The 24,520-nt window shown below is 36.8% G+C and overlaps 2 protein-coding genes across 2 annotated transcripts; both read left to right on the top strand.

Annotated features, from left to right (window-relative positions):
- Window positions 1-5,059: 5,059 nt before the first annotated feature.
- LOC131300081 (uncharacterized) lies at window positions 5,060-8,674 on the top strand. Its single transcript, XM_058325748.1, has 6 exons — window positions 5,060-5,581; window positions 6,845-6,945; window positions 7,057-7,154; window positions 7,303-7,511; window positions 8,047-8,096; window positions 8,298-8,674. Exons 1-6 carry the CDS (start codon window positions 5,230-5,232, stop codon window positions 8,322-8,324), a joined length of 837 nt encoding a protein of 278 aa, XP_058181731.1. The 5' UTR covers window positions 5,060-5,229; the 3' UTR covers window positions 8,325-8,674.
- Window positions 8,675-9,990: 1,316 nt separating this feature from the next.
- On the top strand, window positions 9,991-22,410 carry LOC131301459 (uncharacterized). Its single transcript, XM_058327776.1, has 13 exons — window positions 9,991-10,469; window positions 11,822-11,985; window positions 12,883-13,105; window positions 13,193-13,338; window positions 13,428-13,633; window positions 14,761-14,895; window positions 15,752-15,877; window positions 17,508-17,923; window positions 19,098-19,314; window positions 20,636-20,829; window positions 20,975-21,332; window positions 21,409-21,531; window positions 22,208-22,410. The coding sequence occupies exons 1-11, from the start codon at window positions 10,051-10,053 to the stop codon at window positions 21,177-21,179; spliced, it is 2,451 nt and encodes an 816-aa protein (XP_058183759.1). The 5' UTR covers window positions 9,991-10,050; the 3' UTR covers window positions 21,180-21,332; window positions 21,409-21,531; window positions 22,208-22,410.
- The last annotated feature ends 2,110 nt before the right edge of the window (window positions 22,411-24,520 follow it).

Raw genomic sequence — 24,520 nt, 5'->3', positions numbered from 1 at the left:
AGGCCCTACAACACATGTTGTTGAGGGTTCAATTTCTCTCTTTGTTTAATGACCAAATCCTATTTTGCTCTTGTTTTGTTGTGTTTGAATGAAAGCAAAATGGGGGGGCTCAAACCCCCATATTTCGTAATCTGCTATCGCAAATTACAAACACATTTGGATTAGGTGGAATCCAATAATAGGTGATTGGTTTTTTAGTGTTTAAAAGGGAGGAACTGAAAATGTATAAATATGATGGAGGTGGGTACCCATTGTTCTAGATACCAATACCAAAGTATTTTTTCTGTACATTAGTTGCATGCACGCATAAACTAAACCATGCATGCTCATTGGCAAAAGCTCAATCTAGGGAATGACACCCTTGAATGTTTTTCTTTGACATAATTCAAGTATTTGGATCAACTTATGCGCACATCGGCTGATCGTAGTGGTCCAATTCCACCGCCCACTTGCATGGAGCCCAATTGACACTAAGAAGGTTTTGAATCTAAAACTTTATGAGCAAGAGCGGCTCTACAATTATCTTAAAGGCAAGCGAATCCTCTGGAGTTAAAAAATGCACCGCAATTTTGTAGAGTATTCTTTTTCATCTAATTAGATTTTTCTTTAGCATATTATCGGCACTTTATTACTCCTTACATAGCCCTAGCAAGATGAAATTTACTCGAGTTTTTGAGTAAGTACGTAATATAGCTCAGTAAACAAAGTAAACTAGGACTAATTTAATCTCAACCAAAATAATTATGTTGATTTTATATCGTGCTCACATTTCTTTTTACCGCTCAACTAAAATTCTGAAGCCGCCCCTGCTTAAGAAGAGTAAGCTCCTAAATGTCTTGATCACTAGGCACTAGCCGATGTAAATCTATATCTGCATTAAAAGTATTATGTGGAAAACAGATATAATAGGATCTTGAATTCAACACATGTCAAGAACAACAAATAGCGTACCTTTGTTAGTCATCGTGATTAGAGAGAACAAACCCCTTAATTAGAAACACCTAGTCCATCAATGGGTATTCTACCTTTTATAGAAAAGAGAAGAGGGTCTTAGGCCATCCACAGTGGTATAATCAAAAAAGAATAACCAAAAGTTGACACATCAGCTTTTGATTATTTACTTAAGAGGTTGCTAAGCTTAACAATGTTAAGCTTCACTATGATCACTTCTAGTTCATAATCAAAATATGGGGTCCACTACAATTTCATTCTCTCTCCCCCCTGTTCCCGTCATTCACTTCCCTCCATTTACATTTTTTATGAGTTAAAATATATCAATTCCCTCTCTTAATTTTGAAAAAAAATTGGTGACTTCCTTCCCTCCTATTATGATTTTTTCCTTCTTTTTTTTTTCGGGGGTGGGTAGTAGAAACAAGAAAGAAGAGTGAAATACCTTAATCCAGCGACGATGGATTGAATTGTAGATGATCGAGAGATATGAGTTTCACTTTTGGAGGAAAAGAAAGAGAAATAGTTTATTGGCAAAGTGAAAAAGATACTTCATCCGTCCCTTTTTAAGTGTCCTACTTCGTAACTCCAACTTATTAAAAAGACATCATCATTACACTTTTCACATCAACTTTTTCCTTCACTTTCCCTACTTACCCATCATCATTACACTTTTACTCACTAACATTTCAAAATGAAATCTACTTTTCGGGACAAAATAGACAATGCACCAACTTTTACCTCATAACTTTACAAAATGGACACTTATAAAGGGACAGTCCAAAATGAAATACTGGACACAAAAAAAGGGACGGAGGGAGTATAGAGTAGTGAAAAAGCTTGGCTACATAAAATTTTTATTCTTCAATTAGTTATCGTAATGAACCATATCACTTCATTGGCTTATTTGATAGTGGAGTCCCACATGCACACAACGTGGAGGCTTATGGGCCACACTAATGGGAAAAAACTAACATTCTCCCACTTGGCCCATCAAGCCGATTATGATGCAAAGTGTATTTCTTCAAACCCTTTGGAAGTTGACAACATTAATGCATGTTGCATTCATGAGACATTAATTGATGGAAAAACCCTTAAAACTGTAGGAATAAGGGGTGGGTATTCTACTTTTTATAGAAGAGAGAAGAGGGTCTTAGAGATAATTATTAAAAGACACCTAGTCCATCAATGTCTCTTTTATTATCAAAAATAGTTTTTCTTCATCTATAATTCTAATTAGTTATCGTAATGAACCATATCACTTCATTGGCTTATTTGATAGTGGAGTCCCACATACACAAAACGTGGAGGCTAATGAGCCACACTAATAGGAAAAAACTAACATTCTCTCACTTGGCCCATCAAGCCGATTGTGATGCAAAGTGTATTTCTTCAAACCCTTTGGAAGTTGACAACATTAATTCATGTTGCATTCATGAGACTTTAATTGATGGAAAAACCCTTAAAACTGTAAGAATAAGGGGTGAGTATTCTACTTTTTATAGAAGAGAGAAGAGGATTTTAGAGATAATTATTAAAAGACACCTAGTCCATCAATGTCTCTTTTATTATTAAAAATAGTTTTCCTTCATCTATAATTCTAATTAGTTATTGTAATGAACCATATCACTTCATTGGCTTATTTGATAGTGGAGTCCCACATGCACAAAACGTGGAGGCTAATGAGCCACACTAATAGGAAAAAACTAACATTCTTCCACTTGGCCCATCAAGTCGATTGTGATGCAAAGTGTATTTCTTCAAATCCTTTGGAAGTTGACAACATTAATGCATGTTGCATTCATGAGACTTTAATTGATGGAAAAACCCTTAAAACCATAAGAAAAAGGGGTGGGTATTCTACTTTTTATAGAAGAGAGAAGAGAGTCTTAGAGATAATTATTAAAAGGCACCTAGTCCATCAATGTCTCTTTTATTATCAAAAATAGTTTTCATTCATCTATAATTCTAATTAGTTATCGTAATGAACCATATTACTTCATTGGTTTATTTGATAGTGGAGTCTTACACGCACAAAACGTGGAGGCTAATGAGCCACACTAATAGGAAAAAACTAACATTCTCTCACTTGGCCCATCAAGCCGATTGTGATGCAAAGTGTATTTCTTCAAACCCTTTGAAAGTTGACAACATTAATGCATGTTGCATTCACAAGACTCAAATTTTGACCTTTTTGTAGTATGGACATTCTTCCAAGGCATATGTGAGAACAAATTTCATAGTAAAACATTAATTGAATATGATGATTCATAAGTTCAAAAGTATTATTGGCAAATTTCCTCCACTTCTACGAAATTGTTGCAAAAGCATATCATAAACCCAAAAAAATGAGTAAAAAAAAGGTTGAGCACCAAGAAGAACCACAAACAAGTTTGAGTTAGAGATATTCTTTTACAATAACGCCCAATATAAGAAACAATCCTACTACACTAGGAAACAACTTAAAGATGATAATAATGTGTCAAGCAAGTCTAACTTTGGGCAATCCCAAAAATTCCCAACAAAAACAATAGAATTTGAGTCAACACAAATTTGATAACGATGAGAAAGAATCTAAACCAAAACGTAATTGTCTAGACTAAGAAATAAGCAAGACCAATCGTTCTACAACATTCTTGCATTAAAGCCATAAACAAAGGAATTTAGCCAAATATAAGCCTTTTCAAATTGAACTACCATTGTTAGATCACACTTCTACTACTATTTCCAAGCTTTTACCAATCAAACGCATCCAAATAATTTTTATAAATGCTATCACTTCTTTACTCTCTAAAGCACTACATCTTAGTCTAAACACCTAGAATGTGCTCGGGAATTTCTATTTCCGGTTAGTGATTTTTCCTTCAATAGTTGAAATAAGAGCAAGAAAATATCAATGTCGAGTTCCTGGGTAATTAAGTTCATGAATTTAAGTTGGGGGATGGACGAATGGAAAGCACAACTAGGGAAGGACAAGGCTACAAGTGTGTAGGGCTACATGGAGGAGTCAAGAATTATCGAAGCCATCAGTGGCTATGGCTAATGAGCCATTTTTTTAGATGTGGTGATCGACTAAGGTTACAGATGATCTATTGGCAACCTGTGCCTGTAGTTTGTTTGTTTCGGAGGAAAAAAGAAACCTAGCTAGAATGCATAATTTGTGTAGAAGAAAGAGTTTTAAAACAAGGATAGCGTACTAATTACGCCATTTCATCAGAGTATCTCTAATCCATCTCTAAAAGTTCAAAATGGAGAATGAATGTGATATATTAGAGGGAGATTTTGTAATTTATTTACATTTTTTGCACTTTATGAGAGAACTTAGGAGAGACCCTTCCTACTTTTTAGATATTCGGGTCTCCAAATTGCCTTTAGTTCTTTAAATATAGAGATCCTACTCTCATTTTGGAGACAAAATCTCTAAAAGTACAATCGGTCCCTCATAGATTCTCTTATAAAATGCAAAAATTGCGAATAAATTACAAAATTTCCTTCTAATATGTCACATCCGTTCTTCATTTTGGAGTTTTAGAGATGAGTTGGAGATGCTTAGAGTGTTGGATGACATGGGGTGCAAGTGGTATTTTCAAAAATAACAGGATGGTTATGCTATATGAGAGGTGTGCAGGGGGTGCTGGTGTAATTTACCTTGAAGACTCCCTGATGTGGAAAGAAGTATCTGCCTCAGTTTAAGCGCATTTCGACTAATTTCTTCTCCTATTCGGTCAAAGGTATGTCATCCATATCGGATTCGGGAGTTCAAAAGAAATTACTACGGCTTTGTTCGTTTGCCATTTTAGTTTTGTTTTAGTTTTATTTTTCAATCATTACCCTACTTCTTTCTCCAATCATTACTCTATTTTTCCAATTATTACTTTTACATCTCTCTCTATATCTCTCCAATCATTACCCCTATTTTCAATCATTACTCTATTACTCTCTCCATCCACTACCAAAATTAAACTAAACTAAATTTTCAACCAAACATACATTTTTACGTCTGACCACACGAATCGAATACTGACCAACTATGTGAAGAATAAACCCATCAACCAACCGATGTTCACATGATCTGATGATCGGGTCCGCTAACAAAAAAAGTCACTAGCACCGTCGGTATTACGTCCAATCGAGAGGCTGAGAAAGCGTCTGTGATATTGTCAACCTCACTTGCGCGTGATTATTACTCCCACATTCGTCTCATCCATCAGTCGTCTCTTCTGCACTCCAACACACTCCATACTTGTAAATCGGAAACCAAAGAATCGATCAATAGAAGCGATGGAGTACTGGCAGAGGGCGAAAACCTTCGCCGAAGAAGCCGCGAAGAAGACGCAAACCCTAACGTCTCCAGCGAGGATCGCCGACATCGTCTCCGAAACAGCCAAGCGGTCGAAGGAGTTCGCGGCCGAGGCGTCGAAGAAGGCCGACGAGATCAAGTCACTCGCCGATCAGGGCATCAAGTCCCTCGCCGATCAGATTCCGTCTTCTCTCTCTCTCCTCGATTCTCCCCCACCTCCTCCGCAGTCGGAGCACTCGCCTTCGGAGCTCGAGAAGTTCGGCGTCACCGACGATCTTAGAGAGTTTGTTCGTGGACTCACGTCCAGCACCTTCCTCAATTTCCCTGATAAAGGTACCATGACTACTTTCTCTGTTTCGCCGTCGGTGCAATTTATATCGCGTTATTGATGTATTGTTACCTTCGGGAGCTAAATTATGTGTACTTTTAGGAACTATATACGTTTTTGCTGTCTTCGTTTTTCTGTATAATTGAAGTAGAACAAGCACGCATACACGTACATATGATACAGAGATTGCGAGTGGGGTGAGATGCAGTATTGTAGTCGGTGGCGGACGCAGGAATCTTAACGGGGACCAAATCACTTGTATTCATGAATTAACAAGAAAATCTCATCCTCAAGTATTAATGATGGAGAAATGTATGCCATAAATAACGAAAATGAATATGGTGAAGTACATTTCCCGCTTGCAAACAAGGAAAAAACCCGAAGTGGATTACATAAGTATACATTGTGAAAGAAAATAACGTTTTCTCAAGGAAAAACACTGCAAGAATTTTGACTTGTCCTTGTTATGTGAGGGCCATTATTCATAACTTTTTCAAACAAAACAAGAAATATAGCAGAATTAGTGGTTTAATTGGAAGCTGCGCAGGGGCCGGCCCCCCTCTTGCACCCCCTAGGACCGCCCCTGATTGTAGTGTTTGGGACTTAATTGTGGAATTTTACGAGCAAGTGGCAGGAAATGAAGGATTCGATTCAGTGCTAAAAAGAGCACAGTGTTTGTTATTGGCATGTTAATGAAGAGATTAAATTATTTATACCGCCGGTGTAAACATTTGTTTTATCCAAATCAATTACATTGCGCCGCGTCGTCAAAACAGTGGGGCAATGTTATTGATTGGAGGAAACAAATGTTTACACCGCCAGTGTATATAATTCATTCTTGTTAATGATTTATCTGCATTCTCCCTCATAATTTCGACTGTGAGGGTTAACTACAGGACTTTCACCCTGAAAAAAAAAAAAACTAATTTCATTCGTTATAGGCTTATAGCAACGGAAAGGATTTCTAGGATTTTAACCTCTGCCATTGTGCTTCTGTGTTCTGACTCTGTATTATTTGCTAATACCTAGTGGAATGTCGTTTACTAGAAAAAAAGGATATAATTGTTGAACGTTTTGTTTTGATATTTGACAAAGGCTATAATTGTTGAATGTCATGTGTTGATGTGGGTTAGCAAAGATTGTGCGGCTTGTTCCATTCTTATTTTCTGACTGCTTTAAGCAAGAGAGGTGTCCTTCTATAGCGCCAAAAGCTGTGTTATCTATGTACCAGATTAATAGTAACTCAAAATTGTTCATTTGTTGTGTAGATGATTCAGTTATATCGGATGTGCCAACTGTCTCAAATGTTCGGCAAGATCTCACGGAATGGCAGCAGCAACATGCTTCTATTGTTCTTACCACTGTCCAGGTAGTTCTGCTTTCTGCTACACAAAGTTACTGAAAGTTCATTTCTCTTTGTAGAATTGCAAAGGAAATTGGTCGTCATACCTCTCTCCATTTTCTTGACTATTTTTTCCAGCAAATTTCAAGACTAAGATATGAGCTATGCCCGCGTCACATGAAAGATGGAAAATTCTGGAGGATATATTTCACACTTGTGAGCACTCATGTGGCACCGTAAGTTAACCCCCCGTACTTTAGTGAAGAATTTGTAGTTTGCAATCATATCTCTAGTAGTATTTGTGGGTTCTAGAACAGATTCTAGTTAACATACCTCCAAAGTCTTGTTTCTGAGTTCATGTTTTGTGTTTATTGTTTCAATCAGATATGAGAAGCAGTACATGGAAGAGGCGAAGTTAAAAGAAGAACAAAATAAAGATGATAAATCCAAGCAAACTTTGATAGATGGCAACCCCCATAGTCCAGGAGTGACGGTAACCAAGCAGAAAAGTTTGACCTCAACCTCGTCATCAGCTGAGCAGGACTTGGATACATTTCTTTTAGGTGATCTTGAAGATGGTGATGGAGGTGCAGGTAAAACGTTTCTTGAGTCTGCGTGTGTGCATTTTTTGTTAACAAAGAAAGTTTAGCTTTTCAACACACTATTTAATGCATGATCATTATTGTTCACAGTTTCCATAAAAGTGAGATTGCTAAACTAAATGAAAGTTCTCATAATGGTAACCAGACCCCTTTTCTTTTGGTTGTTTTTTGTCTAATGTTTGTACTCACGTAGGTTTGTGGTGGCTTTCTCTTGCCCATTAACGTTAGCTCGTGTGGGGAGTAAGCATGTATTTTTACCATGTTTTGCTTTATGGTGTCTGAATGGGTGGTCTTTCATTTGTGTGCATGGGATGGGGAAAAATCCCACCAGATAATTGAAAGCATAAAGAATCCCAGCACATAATTGTGTTGACGCATTCGGTTTCCTATCTATCTAGATTGCCCACATGGGTACATGTGAGGACAATAAAGTAGTTTGTAGATTGGGTTTGTTTCGTTTCTTATTAGTGGTGTGTCTTGGAATCCTCTTACCTCATATATGCTCATTACTTGCGTGAGCTTTCAGATGATGGAGACGAGGCTTTTGATGATGATTTTGACAAGATTGGCAACTCGGTAAGCCCCAATGATTCTCTGCATTCAATCACTCTAATTTTCTACCTTCAGTCGCTCCTAGCTTTTTCTTGCTCCCTTTTCACAAGTCAGGGGAGCTCATACCTCCTCGATGCAACATTTGAGAATGAAAGTTGCAACTTGTATGTATCCCGATAGTGTTCCCTAGTTTTAGAACTGATTGAATGTTTGTTACACTTGTAGGATGTCGAAGATGAACCAAAGTTGTAGAAAGACCATAATTGCATCAATTGTGGTTTTGAAAAGGAAATGTGGTCACTGTTACATGGAACTACTATCATGTAAAGAGGGAATGTGCAGCTGTGCTTCATTGCCGCGTTTGTTCTTTTCTTGTGCAGTTTTAAGGCATTGTCTGCTGGTTGCTTATCAGATTCGTGAAAAGTGTCGATTCGTGTTTCTTTCATTGCTTCTGGCGTTAAACAGAATTGTCTTTCTTGTTTTGTGTATCTGGATTCAGTTAATTCACTTCTTCCGTATAGTTGTAAAATATATCAGTATGAAATGTTTGAGATTCATTCTAATAATTAGAAGCCTTGAAATATAATTTCGCAATTTAGTCATGGCAGAAGAGATGGATTCTAGATGTGATTGATTTGAAATGTACATCTGCGTTCTTTTGCACTTAACTTAGGCTACGTTCTTGTGAACTTAACTTAAACTTAACTTAAATCTGAGAATTTTGTTCTTATTTGAATTTTTTTCGCATTTGTTAATTTTGCGCCAAAATTTTGACGGCTATTGATTAGTTTTGATGAGAGGAATCAAAAAAGTAAAATTTCTTTACTTTTACCCAAGTATTTTGACTTTTTGCGCTAAAAAAATGGTTATTTTTCAAAATACTTGGATAAAAGTAAATTTTTTTTACTTTTCCGATTCGTCGAGACAAATCAATAACTCACAAAAATTTGGCGTAAAACTCACAAATACAAAAAAAATTCAAACAAGGACAAAAATTTTAGATTTAAGTTAAGTTTTGATTAAGTCCATAAGAACGCAGCCTTGAACTTAACTTAGAATGAGTTGGTTTGTCATTATTTGAATTTTTTTTTGCATTTATTAGTTTTGCGCTAAACTTTTGTGAATTATTGATTCGTCTTGATGAGAAGAATTGGCAAAAATAAAAAATTTGTATTTTTACCTAAGTATTTTGAGAAATAACTATATTTTAGCAAAAAAGTGAAATAAGTTGAATTATTCTGAGAAATAAGTGGTTATTTTGCAAAATATTTGGGTAAAAATAATTTTTTTTACTTTTTCGATTTTTCTGTCGAGACGAATCAATAATCTACAAAAGTTTGGCGTAAAACTAATAAATGCAAAAAAAATTCAAATAACGACAAACTAACTCATTTTAAAATTTATACTTAGTTTGTCGTTAATTAGAGCCAGAGGTGTCCCCTCTGGCGTAAATTTTTGGGTCTTTATGACTGAGTCTCTTTGGGTTTTTTTTATCTCATTTTTATTATATTCGGATCAAAATTTTGGATTAATAATTTGTCTCGACAAGTAAAATTAAAAAAATATAAAAATATATATCAGAGTTGAAAAAAATTAATAAAGAGAAAAATGTTCGAAAAAGACTTTTAGGCTCCGTTCTAGAAAATTTTTTTAAAAAATAAGCAGTTTATTTCATATTTTAAAACTAAAAAATAGTGTAAATGAAAAATAATTTTTTAATTTTTTTGCATCGCATAAAAGATTTTGATAAGATCTATCAAACAAAGTCTATATTAATAAAAAATTATCTGCGTAATTACTTATTTTAGTGTGTTTAGCGGTGTGAATTTTTTGAACTTTGGTGTATATTTTTCGGGACAAACATGTGATGTGAAAATTACGAAATTGCCACTGATGGACTGATGAGATACACTATTGGTCGCAGAGAAAAAGAAAACCCCCATTGTCAAACAGTCCAAAGCTTTCTCCACAGCCGACCATGGCTTCCGCCCTCCTCCTCAAGGCCAGGTCACTCAGAAACTCCTCTCTCCCCATCACTTCCCGCTTATTTCCACCCCTATCCTTTTCTGCTTCTTCTTCTTCTTCTTCTTCTTCTCTCTCCTCTTCCCCCTGCAAAACAAAAACCCACCCCCTCTCCCAACCCTCCCAAACCAAAACCCCACCTTCCCCCAAGAAAGTCCCATTCACTGTCTCGGTTCACGGAAGGACGTGGGCGGATCCTTACCACTGGATGCGCAACACCAACGATACCGATTTCATCCGTTATTTGTCCCAAGAAAACTCTTACACTGAGGATTTCATGGCCGACACCCAGAAACTGCGGCAGGCGCTGGTTTCTGAGATGAGAAGCCGAATGCCGGCCGAGGTTTCCACTCCCCCTGAACGCTTGGGACCCTGGTTCTGTTCTTTTCCTTTGTACCCATTTGGCATATTTGTTTATCAGCGTGGCTATGGGTACAGACTTGGTATCTGTTCCCACGCATACAGACCCAATTTGAACCCGTCTCGGGTCCCCCAAAGATAATCCAAGCTTCTCATTTTGTTTGGAGTCGCTGTGAAAAATTAGCTCAATCGGATATGGGTATAGGCGTTTACGAAACATCCACCTCTGTCCCAGAATTCAGGCCTGAATTTTAAAGCAAAGTTGGATGTATCATAGACGCCAAAAGCTTCATTTAGTATGAATTACTCCAATGACAAACTCAAGTGTAAATACAAATTTGAGTAAGAGCTCGTTAATGGCATAGTTTATAAATTGTGAAGAGCAAATAAGCCTGGCAAAATTTGAGTAAAAATTTGCCCCTTGATTTAATTAAAACTCACTTTGGTGTAAGGTTGAGTCAAGGAGTGTAGTGGATTTTAGGGGGGGTTTTACTCACATTTTGAGTTTGAGGAAAAAAAAAGTTAAGGGCTGGAGATGCTAAGTGTGATGGAGTATGTATTTGGTTTAATTTTCCGCCCCAAAAATTCAGCAAGTATATTTCGTTCTAGGTTTTATTAAACAGCATTGATGAAACAGCACTCTTTAATGGGTTCCTGGTATTTAGATGTAAATGGTTTGGAAAATATGCTAATACATGAAGGTAAGGTATTACAATTGCCATCGATGAGGTTTATGTTTTGAAATTATTGTATAAAAACCTCATTATCGATTCTCTCGAATACATGTCTTCGAATGGCCGTAGCCAAGCAATTCTGGACTATTCGGGTTTAAGTAAAACTGGGGTTTGGAGTAGTAAAGTGGGCTAAGATATTGTTTTGGCCTAGTTTGAGTAAAAATGCATAACATTACAGTGTTCATTTAGTAATAAAAAAAGACAGCAGTTCAATTTTCATTAGTTTTTTAAGGTAATAAAACTGCATGTAAACCCAAAATAAAAGGTCGTATAACAATTGGTTTTTTATGTTTTTGTTCCCATTCAAGGGGCTATACCTGCAGTCCCACCAAATAAGGTTGAGGTGAATATGCTGGTTGTAGTAGGAATCAAAGACAAAGTGAGCTTGTTCACATTCCTATGTCTACAGTAAATATGAAGAATTAGTTTCCGTAGTTAAAACATGCTTTTGCTAGAATTTTAGGCTTTCTGGTTTAGTTATTGGCACTTAAGCAAGTGGGTATGTATCTCAAACATACGCATAATATAAAAACCTATCTACTGTAAAAGCATATGCACCTCTACTGGAATAGTTATTGTACGTGTGATTATTTTTGTCTTGAAACTCGTGTGGTTCTTTCTTGGGATGAGCAGGTTGTACTATCAGTTTGTTCCAGAGGGTAAGGAGTACCCAGTTTTGTGTAGGAGGTTAGCAACTGAAAAAAAGGATTGGATGGAGACTGTTGTCAATTACCTAAGAGGAAGATCTGGAAAGGAGGAAATTTTACTTGACTGGAATGAGATTGCAGAACAGTATGGTCAGTTCTTTTCTTATCTTCTTGTTTAGAGGAATAATTTGTTGTTTTCGAGTTTATTTTGATGTTGGCTATCTAGTTTCTTAGGGATGATCTAGGACAGCCTAGGTGTCATTTATATACTCCATTTTTAAAAGTCCAGTATTCCATTTTGGGTTATCATCCCTTAATAAGTGTCCATTTTGGAAAGTTGGTAAAACTTGGTACATTTTCTATTTTGCCCTTAAAAGTAGATTTTATTTTGAAAAGTTAGTGGGTAGAAAGTGCAATAATAATGTCTCCATAGAGGGTAATTATGGAAAGTAACAACTTATAAAGTGTAGTGATGATGGCTCCATAAAAAGTTAGATTAATGAAATAGGACACTTAAAAAGGGATGGATGAGTATATTAGTAGGGTAATACAAAGTGATGGGAATTCTGTGAAACCTCACTTCGAATTAGTTGGTAGTATTGAATCCAACATAATATCGTATAAGGCATGTGATTTTGACTCTATCGAATTTAAATTGTAATCACCAGAGTCAGATGTTAATAATCTAGACATGAATGCCACAGTGAAGCATCTTGATTACATCTTTATACATGTGTTCTTCATATGAGTCTCAGTCTTATTTTTGAATATCTAATGACTGTTGATTTATATCTTCGTATCCTTATACTACTTGTGATCTTTTCCCTAGCTTGATAACATGTTTGACTTTCATATGAAGTCATAAGATACATTTTAGTAGAAGCAAGGTTTATATTCAATGTGTCTCCAACATGACTGTATCCGAATTTCAGGAGCAATGACATGTCCTTGTCATCTTACCAAGAGGGATTAATATGCTTTACTTGAAGTACTGCATTACTCGCAATTTGTGTTCCAAATTCTTTGTTTTTGTTTTCACTCTTCTAGGATATGTTAACGTGGGCACATGTCGTGTATCACCAAACCATAACTTCCTTGCATACACACTTGATACAACTGGCGGTGAAAACTTCATGCTCCAAATTAAGGATCTTACAACATTGCACAATATTCCAAAATCAAGAGTTGATGGGGTTGTGAGCTTGGCATGGGCTCAGGATGGTCGCACATTGTTTTACACGAAGTCGGATGAGAACCAACGGCCCAACAGGCAAATTCTGACTGTGATTTTTTTTTTTTAAATTTTTCTTTCAATTGGGAATAGTAATATTTCTCATGTTATTGTTAGTTTAACCAGGGTACTATGCGCAAAACTGGGATCATATTCTTTGGTTGATGTTCAAGTCTTTACGGAAGATGATTCTAGCTACTGTGTGGATATCACCAGCACAAAGGATGGCAAGTTCATAACTGTGAATTCTAACTCGAGAACATCATCTGAGGAAGGAACTTGCCCGTATAATTTTCTTTTCCTTTGCATGTCTCAAAATTCCTTCTCCTTGGATATTTAAATCTTGGTGGTTTTATGCAGGTTTATGTCATAGATGCAAGCAACCCACAAGATGGATTACGAAGGTTATGTAAGCGTGTCCCTGGAGTACAGTTTTTTGTGGAACATCACTGTGGTTTTTTCTATGTTCTAACAAATGCTTCTTTGGGCGAGGATAAGGATTTTTCAACTGGGACTTATTACTTGGGTAGAGTCCGAGTTGAAGACATGCACTTGAATAATTGGCAGGTTAACTATATTTTCTTCTGTCCTGATATGCATGAATACCCGGTTTCCAATGCTTTACTATGCATGGTCTGATTTTTAACTCGTTGAAATGTCATGAACTCATGAATACTGGGGGTGTAATGCTTGTAGATATAGTATTGGAAATATGTGTGGCGTTCCCACTTCCCCCTAATGAAACAGTGTAGAGAATCAATTCTCAAATTAGTACAGCCAGTGGTGATGAGTAAATTGTGCTTAGCAGCGATGTGGTATGGCAGGAACTTATGAGTTTCTCAGTGAAGAAGGGGGTGTCAGGTGAGTGACGCTGGTAGAGATAAGTCTTCCTGGCTGGTTTTCATTCTAATAAACATAGCATAGTTCTTTTCTAAATCCAATATTTTAAGGGCACTGTCGGTTGGGTGGGGCTTTATTAACAACTGATACGGTAGTTTTCTGTTTCTTGGGAAGTTTTAGGTCTTGGGTACTCTTCTGTGGTGAGTTTATTGGATTCCTCCTAGTGCGACGACATCTATGATGCCTAACCTTTCATGATTATAAAAGGCATGATAACTTTCTTTTCAAACAATACTTGTACCTCTTTATTTCTGTCTTTTTTTTCTTTTTCAAAAAATATTTCTATCTTGGTTGATGTTTACAATTATGAAAGAAAGCTTGGTTTAAAATAGCTTTTAGTGGAATGATGTAAGTTTTTCTTGAAAATTAGGGGGCTGGAAAGAGCATACATCAAGGCTGTGGCAAGACATGATTATCAATTACGGAAGAAAGCTTGATTTAAAATAGCTTTTTAGTGGAATATGTAAGTTTTTCTTGGAAATTAGGGGGCTGGAAAGAGCATAAATCAAGGCTGTGGAAAAGACACGATTATCTAAGGTTAATATCAAGTCATTGTCTAAGATAGACTTCAATGAACTAAAAAGTACTGTTGTGGCTGACCCTAGTTAGTTGAGCATTTTTATTTTTTATTTTGGGTTGAATTAACTAGGTTCAGGTTTATGTCTTATGTTGGCGTGATATTTTCTTTCCTTGGCTGGTGCTCTGTGTATGAATGAAAGTTTATTTCTTTTATACATGGTATACTTTTTGTTATTGTTGTTAGACATTTTTGATAACTATTGATTTCATATCAGAATATCATTGTACCAAGTAAAGGTAGCAGCTTACGAGATATGGACATTTTGAATGGACATCTGGTGCTTTTCCTTGACAAAATGGACTCCACTCAGATATGTTCCATCAATCTGCCTATAGACGTTGATTGTAAGGTATTTAATTTGCTTGTTTTGTTCACGAACATTACAAAAACAAGAATTTTTTTATCTTACTGTTCAACGTAAAATACCTCCGACTCCTGTTATCATACATGATGGTTACATTGAAATTTGAAAGTTGATAGAGGGGTCCCATAGGTATAGATAGAAAGGCAAGCTAACTGAAGATAGAGTGGGATGCACAGGAAATAATTGTTACAACATCCTCATTGCTCAAATTCTTTTGATGGTTGAATGGCATGTATTCTAAGGTTCGAACCATGGCATTGTTCGAATTTATTTTTGTGTAAACTTTTCACTTTCTGTTTGTGTAGTCTTTTTTTTATAAATATAATAATAGAAGTTAGAGGTCCAAGTGTCTAAATTGGGTGCTGGTTTAGGACACAGTAACATATGTGACACCTACCCCCTTGCCCATGTCGTAACCATCAGATAAGTGTATTGTGGGGAAAATAGTAGAGTCCTTACAACACTCTCTTAGCATTTCAGATGGGTTTGCGAAATGCACACTTCAAACTAAACTATACAAAGAGAAGATAATTGTTCTATTACCCAGTTGTGGCACAAGATGGGAACTAACCCCGCGGGGAACCGCCCGGAGGCGGCCTTCCTTGAATCGGATAGCCATTGATTCTTGAATGCAATGTCATTCAATTTCTACTTAACTTGCTGAAAGTGAACTAAGTAATCCTAACTGTAGGAGTTCCCGTTGCTTCTTGAATGCAAAGCTTTCTATTTTGTCAATTTCATGAGAAGCTATCTTCCTTTATTATCTGAAAAAACACAAAGCCCTGCTTTTCATAGTCATTGTGCATATATTCATTGGAATACCTCTGGACCTGTTTTGCAGCATTGTGTGGAGATTGACTATCTTGATCCTTGGTTTTTCCCTCTGCCCTCAAATTTCTGTAGAATCAGTCCAGGTTCAAATAACTTCATGAGCTCAGCATATCGAGTGGTGCTTTCATCTCCAGTGGTATAATATCTATTCACTAATTTACCTATTAGTCATTCCCACTTCCTATATATTTGGTGCGTTTGAAGCGATAATGGTTCCAGTGTGTCTAGCTTTTCTTTACACACACACACACACACACACACTCACTCACTTGGTGATGTAGTAAGCTGAACCTGGATATTAGATGGGAATTTGCGTTCGGCCGTTTCATTCAACATGTATTTTGGTCGCTGTTATGTTATTCACCTTCTTATACGTTAGACCTTTTGTTGTTAGGGGTGTATGCTAATAAGGTGCAACCAAATAACCAACTAATGAAACCTCTTTTGGTTTGGTTCGCTTTGTACTGGAGGCATTTGGTTCAGGCTTGTTTGTTGTGGTGTAAATTCAGTTTGCTTTCAGGTTTGGGTTAGGTGACAGGTAAAAATGAAAACAGGCAACATATGTGTTTTATTTATCAGTAGTTTAGCCCTCTGAATTACTGAACATGCTTTATGTGCAGGTTTCTTATCAGTAGAATTGTTGACTTCTTAGTCAAGAATAATAAGTTGAAAAAAATAGGCACTTCTTCAACTCTGCTTGACAACTAGTGTCTTCTTACATGATTGATGATGTAACAATATGGTGTGTTGCATTTAGCATTCAGAACTTGAAAATGTAGTTCATAGTTTACAATTTTACAATACAAAGAGAAGATAAGGTTTAGATCAGCTCATTAATATTGATCCGATTGCAACCTTTGGTCATACTATCATTCCTCTGAGCAAGTCTTCAATCTCTTTGGTATTAAACAATAATATCTTATTGAAATAAACCACTTTGTAGAGTGTGAAAAAAGATTTGCATTATTAATTATCTAATTCTGCATTATGTTCTTTTTCATATGGTTCCATCTTCAAACCCACTATTAGGCTCGCTAATATTTTTTAGCAACGTTTGACCAACATGGAATAGATGCCTGATATACATGGAACAACGCAACATGGTTATGGGCGCTAACCTACCTCTGGCGCAGGAGGCACCACGTTGTCCTGTAGTTACTGATTCCTAAGGTTCAGAATCACAGGTCATGCACGAGATTAGTCATTGGGATGTGGTGATTTTGTTATCTGAGCATTGCAACTCTGGAACACAGGTTCCCTTCCACTTTGTGATGGGCCTGTTTGGATTTAGCCATGCCAATTTTTTTTTTCCTTATTTAATAGCTAGGGCTATCTGTTCAATTTATGATGCATGCTATTTGTTGTCAGCTAGAGTTATTACTTGACCTAAATCTGAAAAGATTTGGGGAAAGCATTGTTTCAGTACCCAGCTACATTTTCAATTAAGCCTCACTTGAAATAGACATGTGATGGAGCTTGGTTAAAACAGGATCATGATATCTTTTCCTTTTCTTTTTCCAACTTCCTTAAATCGTTTGTTCTGTAAATTGGTGGAAACTGAAGTTTCAGACGGTTCTCAGCTTGAAACTACCAGAGCACAAAGCAAATTTTGAATTATCGAAGTTAATTACTTTTCATGTATATTGTCTCCGACTCTGACCTGAAGAAGTTCTTGGGCCTGAATGTGCATTGTCTTACTGGCTGAGGAATCGGTGTTCAATTGAGTGGACCACAAGATATCTCATTTCTTACTTTCGTGAATGCAGATGCCTGATGTAATTGTTGACTATGACATGTCAAGACGTACATTCTCGATTGTGCATCAAGAGGATGTACTGGGCGTTTCAGCTGCCATTGGATCGTTTTCTCAGACTTTTGACAGAGAAGTTGATGAGCTTCCAGAGGCTTCAGAGGACAAGGAGAAAGATACCCAGAATTGTGAGGTCTGTCTATGGAAGGACTTCTCTGATGCATATTTGTGTGAAACAAAGGAAGTCCTTTCCCATGATGGTGTTGTTGTTCCTCTGACCATATTGTACTCCAAGAAGTCGCATCTGAAGGATCAGTCTCCTGGGATTCTTCTAGGGTATGGAGCATATGGAGAGGCTCTTGATAAAAGCTGGTGCTCGGACCGTCTAAGTTTGTTGGATCGTGGGTGGGTGGTCGCATTTGCTGATGTGAGGTCAGTTATATCAAGGATGTACTTTCTTTTTTTTTCGTTTTGCTTTTTGGCAAGGACAAAAACTGAAACTGAATCTAAAATAGGATGGGATTTCAAATCTGGTATTAAAATTTATAGCCTTGCTTGGAAATGTTAATTTCATTGTAGAAATGGTGAAATACCCTCTATTTTGCTTGGGCACCAATCTCTTCTCTCCGCAAATGAGAGAGAAAGTCAGAGGAAAAAACAAGTTCTCTCTTTGCGAGATCTGATCTAAATGCTGGTCGCAATCTTGGAGAGTGTAGGATTTTAGTAATTGGCAGACAATGGATTACCTTTTTGTTGGACCTTAAAGGTGCTTTTAGGACAGGAAGAAGACCATAAACCATGGTTATTGCTCGAGGAATGGAAATCCAACAGCAAAAATAGCTGGGAAGATTTTGGAGAATTCAGTCACAGTTGACTTGTTTCGAGAAACATTGAATGACTATACTTTGAGCTTCTTGCTGAGCCTCACATGTCTTCTGTTCTTAAGTATTCTTCTGAAAGGTACTAAAACAAGGGGTGCAAGCCAAGTTGATGCCATGTGTACGACGTATCAACAACAACCTATGCAAGAAAAATCATATAGTTTCTGACACTAGCAAATCATGATTTATGTCTTTATCGCTCTACCTAGCAGCCTAGAAATATTTTGATGCTTGTTCACTATGTAGCACGGACACGGACACGAGACACGACAATTCTAAAAAAATGGGGATACGGACACGGCGGGGGACATGCCACGTGTATAAATAAAAAAAAAAAAATATATGTTCATATATATAAAAAAAAATTATGAACCATTGTATATGAATAATTTCACAAATTGTATAATTTTTTTTCAAAGGCATAATTACAGTTTAATCCAAATGTTTTGAATAATTTCATATTTACCCCCAAAAATTTAAAAAATATTACATTTTGACCCCAGCGTGTCCCCAGTCATGTCCCCACTGTGTTCCCTATCAAAAAATAATAAAAATTATTGGACACGCCACAATACGTGTCCCCGCTGTGTCCCCATGTCCAATACGTGGACACGGCACCCTTTTGGAGTGTTGATGCTACATAGCTTGTTCACCTGAAACAGAAGATATGCACGGTATTCTGTTGAACTGTGTTTTCTTTTTACTTGCATTCTTTGTACGAGCAGGGGTGGCGGGGGAGTTGATCCTTCTTGGCACAGGTCTGGCGGTGGATTACAGAAATTGAACTCTATCTATGATTTTGTGTCATGTGGAAAATTCCTGGTTAATGAGGGTTATGTTTGCAAAGATAAGCTTGGTGCTGTTGGACATAGTGCAGGATGTCTCCTTGTAGCGGCAGCCATCAATATGTATCCAGATTTGTTTAGGGCTGCCATCATGAAGGTAAGCTCCTTTGGAATATGCTAAAATATAATCAGAAGTTGGGTTCAGGGTCTTAGATTGGTTGGAACATTGTGGGTTTATGCAATCTGGAACCTTATGGTCTGGTTATTTTTATCAAAAGATGCTAGAAAAAAGAGCCAGAGATTTTATGCCCATGCAGAGTTGCAATGACATGTGAAACATTTCAACCTTTGCTTGCTCTAATATTCTAATAACAAAGCAATCAAAGCAGGGAGCTCCTAAAGTCGTGCCACTCCCATCTTAGGAGCGTGCTCCCAACTAAGGAGCTTGACGGGAGCTTGCTCTCATTGAGATGGGAGCACGCTCTTTACGAAGATGGGAGCTTTTTTATGAATCTTGTATATTCTATGCTACATTATCACTTGGCTTTATTGAGTGGCCTTTTATGACCCCATATATGGAGCCCAAGGGATGATATCTTGAAACGCAAACAGTATATTGCAACACTAGCCCATTTCTTACACTTGTGGTGGATTTTGCCCATATTTTTACTCCTAAGATGATTGTACTTTTAAAGTGTATATATGTACATGTTACTTTCACGCTCCGAACCTGAGGAGCTTCTATATTCCTCCGCTCCCACTCCCGTCCCCACTCCGTGCAACTAAGGTTTGATTAGTACTAACCTTGCCAGTAAATGGGAAATGCTTTATGGTGTATTATATATTATATATTATAAGATTTAAGACGGGAACATTTGTGTATATGTTTACCATTTGAGGTTGGAACATACTTTGGACTTGTGTTACAGTGGAATGCTAATATCCTGGCAAATCATATATTCGGATGTGCATTCAGAAACATGGTGCACCTTCATTCCAATGCAGTGAATTTAGAAATCCAACACCATACTGATATTAAAATAAAAATTTTACTAAAAATCTAAAGATAGTGAAGTTTTGGCTAGGAAACAGTATTAAAAGGATTGGTCATTATGCTATAGAATGGTATTTTGCTTGAATGATAACAGTTATACTATTTTCTTCATTATGTGTCATACCACGTTCTGTTGTTGTTCCTTGTATAAACCTTTATGGTCCGCGGACCAGGGAACATAGCTTTCCAACCATGGGTATGTGGTTGTGAACATGATTTTCTATTATTTCTCTAATCTTTCATCCTTGGAGTTGGGGAAGTAAAAGCAACTTGGCCGTGCAGAATCTCCCTTCATCTTTTCTTGTGTACCCATATTCCATATCTATATTAGCATGGTATCTTAATGTAGGAAAGTTTATTTATTTTTTCGATTTTGACTAGTGATAATGTTGAAGGAGTAATGTCTTTGTGATAATCGTCCCAGGTTCCATTTCTTGATATATGCAACACATTGTTGGACCCCAGTTTACCTCTCACCATTTTGGACTATGAAGAATTCGGAAATCCTCAGATTCAATCCCAGTTGGAGTCTATACTCCAGTATTCGCCTTACGATAATATTGCTGGAGGAGTTTGCTGCCCTTCAGTACTTGTGACAGCATCATTTCACGACTCGAGGCAAATCTATATCTCATGCCTTAGCTCGTCCATAGATATATTCACGCCTGTGTTTGTATTTGCATTGCAGTTATTCATATGAGCTATGTGCGTGCGTACTTCCATATCCATGAACTTAACTGGTAGCCTCTTTAATCATTCCCAGAGTTGGTGTTTGGGAAGCTGCCAAATGGGTGGCCAAAGTACGAGATATGACCTGTTCAAGTTGTTCTTGTTCAGTCATCTTGAAAACAAATATGTGCGGTGGACATTTTGGCGAAGGAGGTCGTTTTGGTCTATGTGAGGAAACTAGTTACGAATATGCGTTTCTCATGAAAGTTATGGGGTTCTTGGACCACAAAGTGCTCTAGGTTTTGCAGTAAGTTTGTAATGCAATTCTAGGATCCTCCAAAAAAATTTGCTTGACCGGGGATTGGGGTTTGCTAATTCTGGAGGCTCTCCGTAAGATCTGAGGCAGAAAGCTCAATAGGGAAACGTTGTTTCAAGATGGCACTTGATTTCAGGTTATGGTTTATTTCCTTAAGTAATTTTTCTGCATATCTTCTCTAGACTCTTGTTGATGAGTTTTTATATGTACAGAAAGAAATCATGTCCATGATAGGGGGCGAGCATTGTGGACATTGTAACAGCACTCTTCCACTGAGATTAAGGTCGCAGCACTTGCAATCTCAAGGAATCACACGCGTGGAAACTCTTACAATGGTACGTTCTTGTTACAAGCTGATGCTTAGTAAAAATAGTTTCTTTCCGGAGAGAGGTTAAACTTCTTTCATAGACTGTTATTTACCCATATAGTATTTATGTTGTATCCATGTGCCACATGTTTTCTATACTGATTAGCAGAGCATTTTGGTAGAAATTTTCTAAACAATAACTCCTCAAGTCAAATGAACTGGGTAACAGGTACAAAAATTCCTTTAATAATCCTTAACAAATAGGATATAAGTTCACTTGTGTCGGGGAAACTTTGCACTGTGCTGCAGAACTTGTGGTGAAATGGCATATCCATATGCCTCTTTAAGGTTTAGGCTTTTTTTGTTTTTGTTTTTCTCTGGGCCATGAATGCTAATAGATGAATGCAATTCTTTCTTGGGGTTAAAAGGAATGATTCGAAATGGAACCTTGTGATGAATACGAACTGATGACGTATTTAAGGTTAACTAGTGTTCTTCTGCTTCAAGTGATATGGACATACAGAAATATCTATAGATCATACTGGTCATTTTACTCACCAAAGGTAAATAACAATCTTTAATCAGATTTCCGCCTCTTGTCTATACAAGTTTATTTTGTTTTTGTAGTTGATGGTCTAATTACCATTTCCTTTTGGTATTGTTACTAATTTTTTTTGTTGTATTTCTTTTTTGGCTATTTCCAGTGATCTATCAAATGAAGCCCCCACTCTCGAGCAAATTCAGCGGATTTGTGGATCGTTGTAATCATTTTCGCTTCAATATCGTTGGAGTTGTACTGTTTGCATCCCTAGTTCTGTGCTGGAAATGTTTCTATGGGTACCCAAACATACTTCCCAATTTTTGTGCAAACAAATATTTTATACAAGCTTATTTTTCTTGAGAGATAGAGATCCTTTATTTCAGCAATTTCTAGCTGACAAGTTGGAGAATTTCATATTCTTGGTAGTTATATCAATTTGATCCCCATGTAGAATCTCATTATAGTAGATGCAATATGGCAGCATGTAGTATTCGGTAACACTAAGGCTAAGTTCCGCTACGCTAAGAGTTTTTTTTTGGGTTTTTTCTTATTTTGTTCTTAATCGAATTTTTTTCGCGTTTGTTAGTTTTGCGCCTAGTTTTTGTGGATTATTAATTTGTCTCGTTAAGACGAATCAAAGAAGTAAAAAATTACTCCCTCCGTCCCTTATTTATAGTTCAGTATTTCATTTTGGACTGTCCCTTAATAAGTGTATTTTGTAAAGTTAGTGGGTAAAAGTTGGTGAATTGTCTATTTTGTCCCTAAAAGTAGATTCTATTTTAAAAAATAAGTGAGTAAAAGTGTAATGATGATGGGTAAGTAAGGAAAGTGGAGGAAAAAGTTGATGTAAAAGGTAAAATGATGATGTCTTTTTAATAAGTTGGAATTACGAAGCAGGATATTTAGAAAGGGACGGATGGAATATGACTTTTACCTAAATATTTTTTGAAATATCCAACATAAAAGCTCCAAAAGCCAAGTGCAAAATTAATAAACGCGAAAAAAATTTGAATATGGGCAAAACATGAAAAAACTCGAAAAAATCTTAGCGCAACTTAACTTAAATTAATAGTCCCTGTCTCAAGTGATTGATGGGGTCGGCAGTCAAGTGATTGATGGGGTCGGCAGTAATTTCACTAATAAATACGTTTTGTAGATTAATTTTTGGCGCGCTCTTTCTCTCTCTTTTTTTTTTTCTTTTCTTTCTAGTATTTGGTTTTTATTTATTCTCTTTTGATTTAGGATTTCTAACTGGACAGGCTATTAGTTACGAGTCTACGTTATCTCCCTATCCATTAAATTGAATTATTTCCTGTACATATTAAAGAGAGAAACAAATGAAGTGAAAACAATGAAGGGATGTTGAGCTCAACAAATTGAGGACCCATCTCCGTCGCCCTAGTTAAGATCTCTGTCTAATTGCATTCTAGTGTTTTCACTCTGACATGATTTCGATTAAACCCCCTATTAACTTCCTTATCTAACCACAGTTAACAAGATTCATTTTCCCAAATTGTTGGTGTTGACACAAATAGTATGATACAAGTACAATTCCCTGCCCCATTAATTGATACCTTAGCTCTCGTTCTTGCCTGATTATTTAGGCTGCGTTGTCAGTAGTGGCGAGCGTAGAATTTGTGGGTAGCACGGGCTCAAATCACATGTATTGTATATCGTCAACAAAAAATATGTTTCACGAGTATGTATTGCTACTTGTGCGGTCTAGGGAAGAGACGAGATGGTATGTGCTTAGATGTCATTTAAGTGAGTTCGATCATATATGCGAATTAAAAATGATTAAGAAAAACTTCACACTTTAGGAATTTTCTTTCCACACACATGAATTTTAATAAGCTTTTTTCATCGAAAGGACTTGCAGGGGCCATTTCAAAGAATTTGTAAAAATAACTTGAACAATGTGTACATTTCAAAGAATTTGTAAAAATAACTTGAACAATGTGTACAACTTGTGTGAATATTTGAAATTGTGCAAGAGTTGAAGTTGTGCAAGAGTTCAGGAACTCCAGCACCCCTTGTGTCCGCCACTGGCTGGGTGGTTGCCAATCAAGATATGAGAATGGAGACTTATTTGAGATAACCGGGTTTCTCTATCCACAGAATTATGAACATCACATGTTGTACACTTGGTCACGTTGGTTGCGGGACATGATAATTGGGATAAGCATGAGATTGTCTGTCCCATGGGACATGTAAAACGGAGGAGTGTATATCTAATTCCTGTCTGACGTTTGTAAAGGGACCAATATGCACCTCGTTTATGTTTAACACCTTTTAATCCTGTTATACTCTGTCCCGCTCCGGTTCCAACCTAAAATCAACTGGCTATAGGTTGAGTAGATTCTAGAATATATATTAATCAAGATTGGATGACTAACACTCCCCCTCACGTGCAGTCCGGATGCACATGGATGTGACAAACCAGGAGCTGAGCGATTGACTCAGGCGATGAAGATGA

Source organism: Rhododendron vialii, chromosome 9a (genome assembly GCF_030253575.1).
Source record: "Rhododendron vialii isolate Sample 1 chromosome 9a, ASM3025357v1".
Taxonomy (NCBI): Eukaryota; Viridiplantae; Streptophyta; class Magnoliopsida; order Ericales; family Ericaceae; genus Rhododendron; species Rhododendron vialii.
The sequence above is the reverse complement of the archived record's forward strand: the minus strand, read 5'-3'. Positions and strand labels throughout refer to the sequence as shown.

Excerpts from the sequence above, each read along its gene's own strand:
- LOC131301459 (XM_058327776.1), top strand. The coding sequence starts at position 10,051 with ATGGCTTCCGCCCTCCTCCTCAAGGCCAGGTCACTCAGAAACTCCTCT. Across the intron at positions 11,986-12,882 it reads TGAGATTGCAGAACAGTATG|GATATGTTAACGTGGGCACA; the intron begins GTCAGTTCTTTT and ends TCACTCTTCTAG. Across the intron at positions 15,878-17,507 it reads TGGTGCTTTCATCTCCAGTG|ATGCCTGATGTAATTGTTGA; the intron begins GTATAATATCTA and ends TCGTGAATGCAG.
- LOC131300081 (XM_058325748.1), top strand. The coding sequence starts at position 5,230 with ATGGAGTACTGGCAGAGGGCGAAAACCTTCGCCGAAGAAGCCGCGAAG. Across the intron at positions 7,155-7,302 it reads GTGAGCACTCATGTGGCACC|ATATGAGAAGCAGTACATGG; the intron begins GTAAGTTAACCC and ends TGTTTCAATCAG. Across the intron at positions 8,097-8,297 it reads TTGACAAGATTGGCAACTCG|GATGTCGAAGATGAACCAAA; the intron begins GTAAGCCCCAAT and ends TTACACTTGTAG.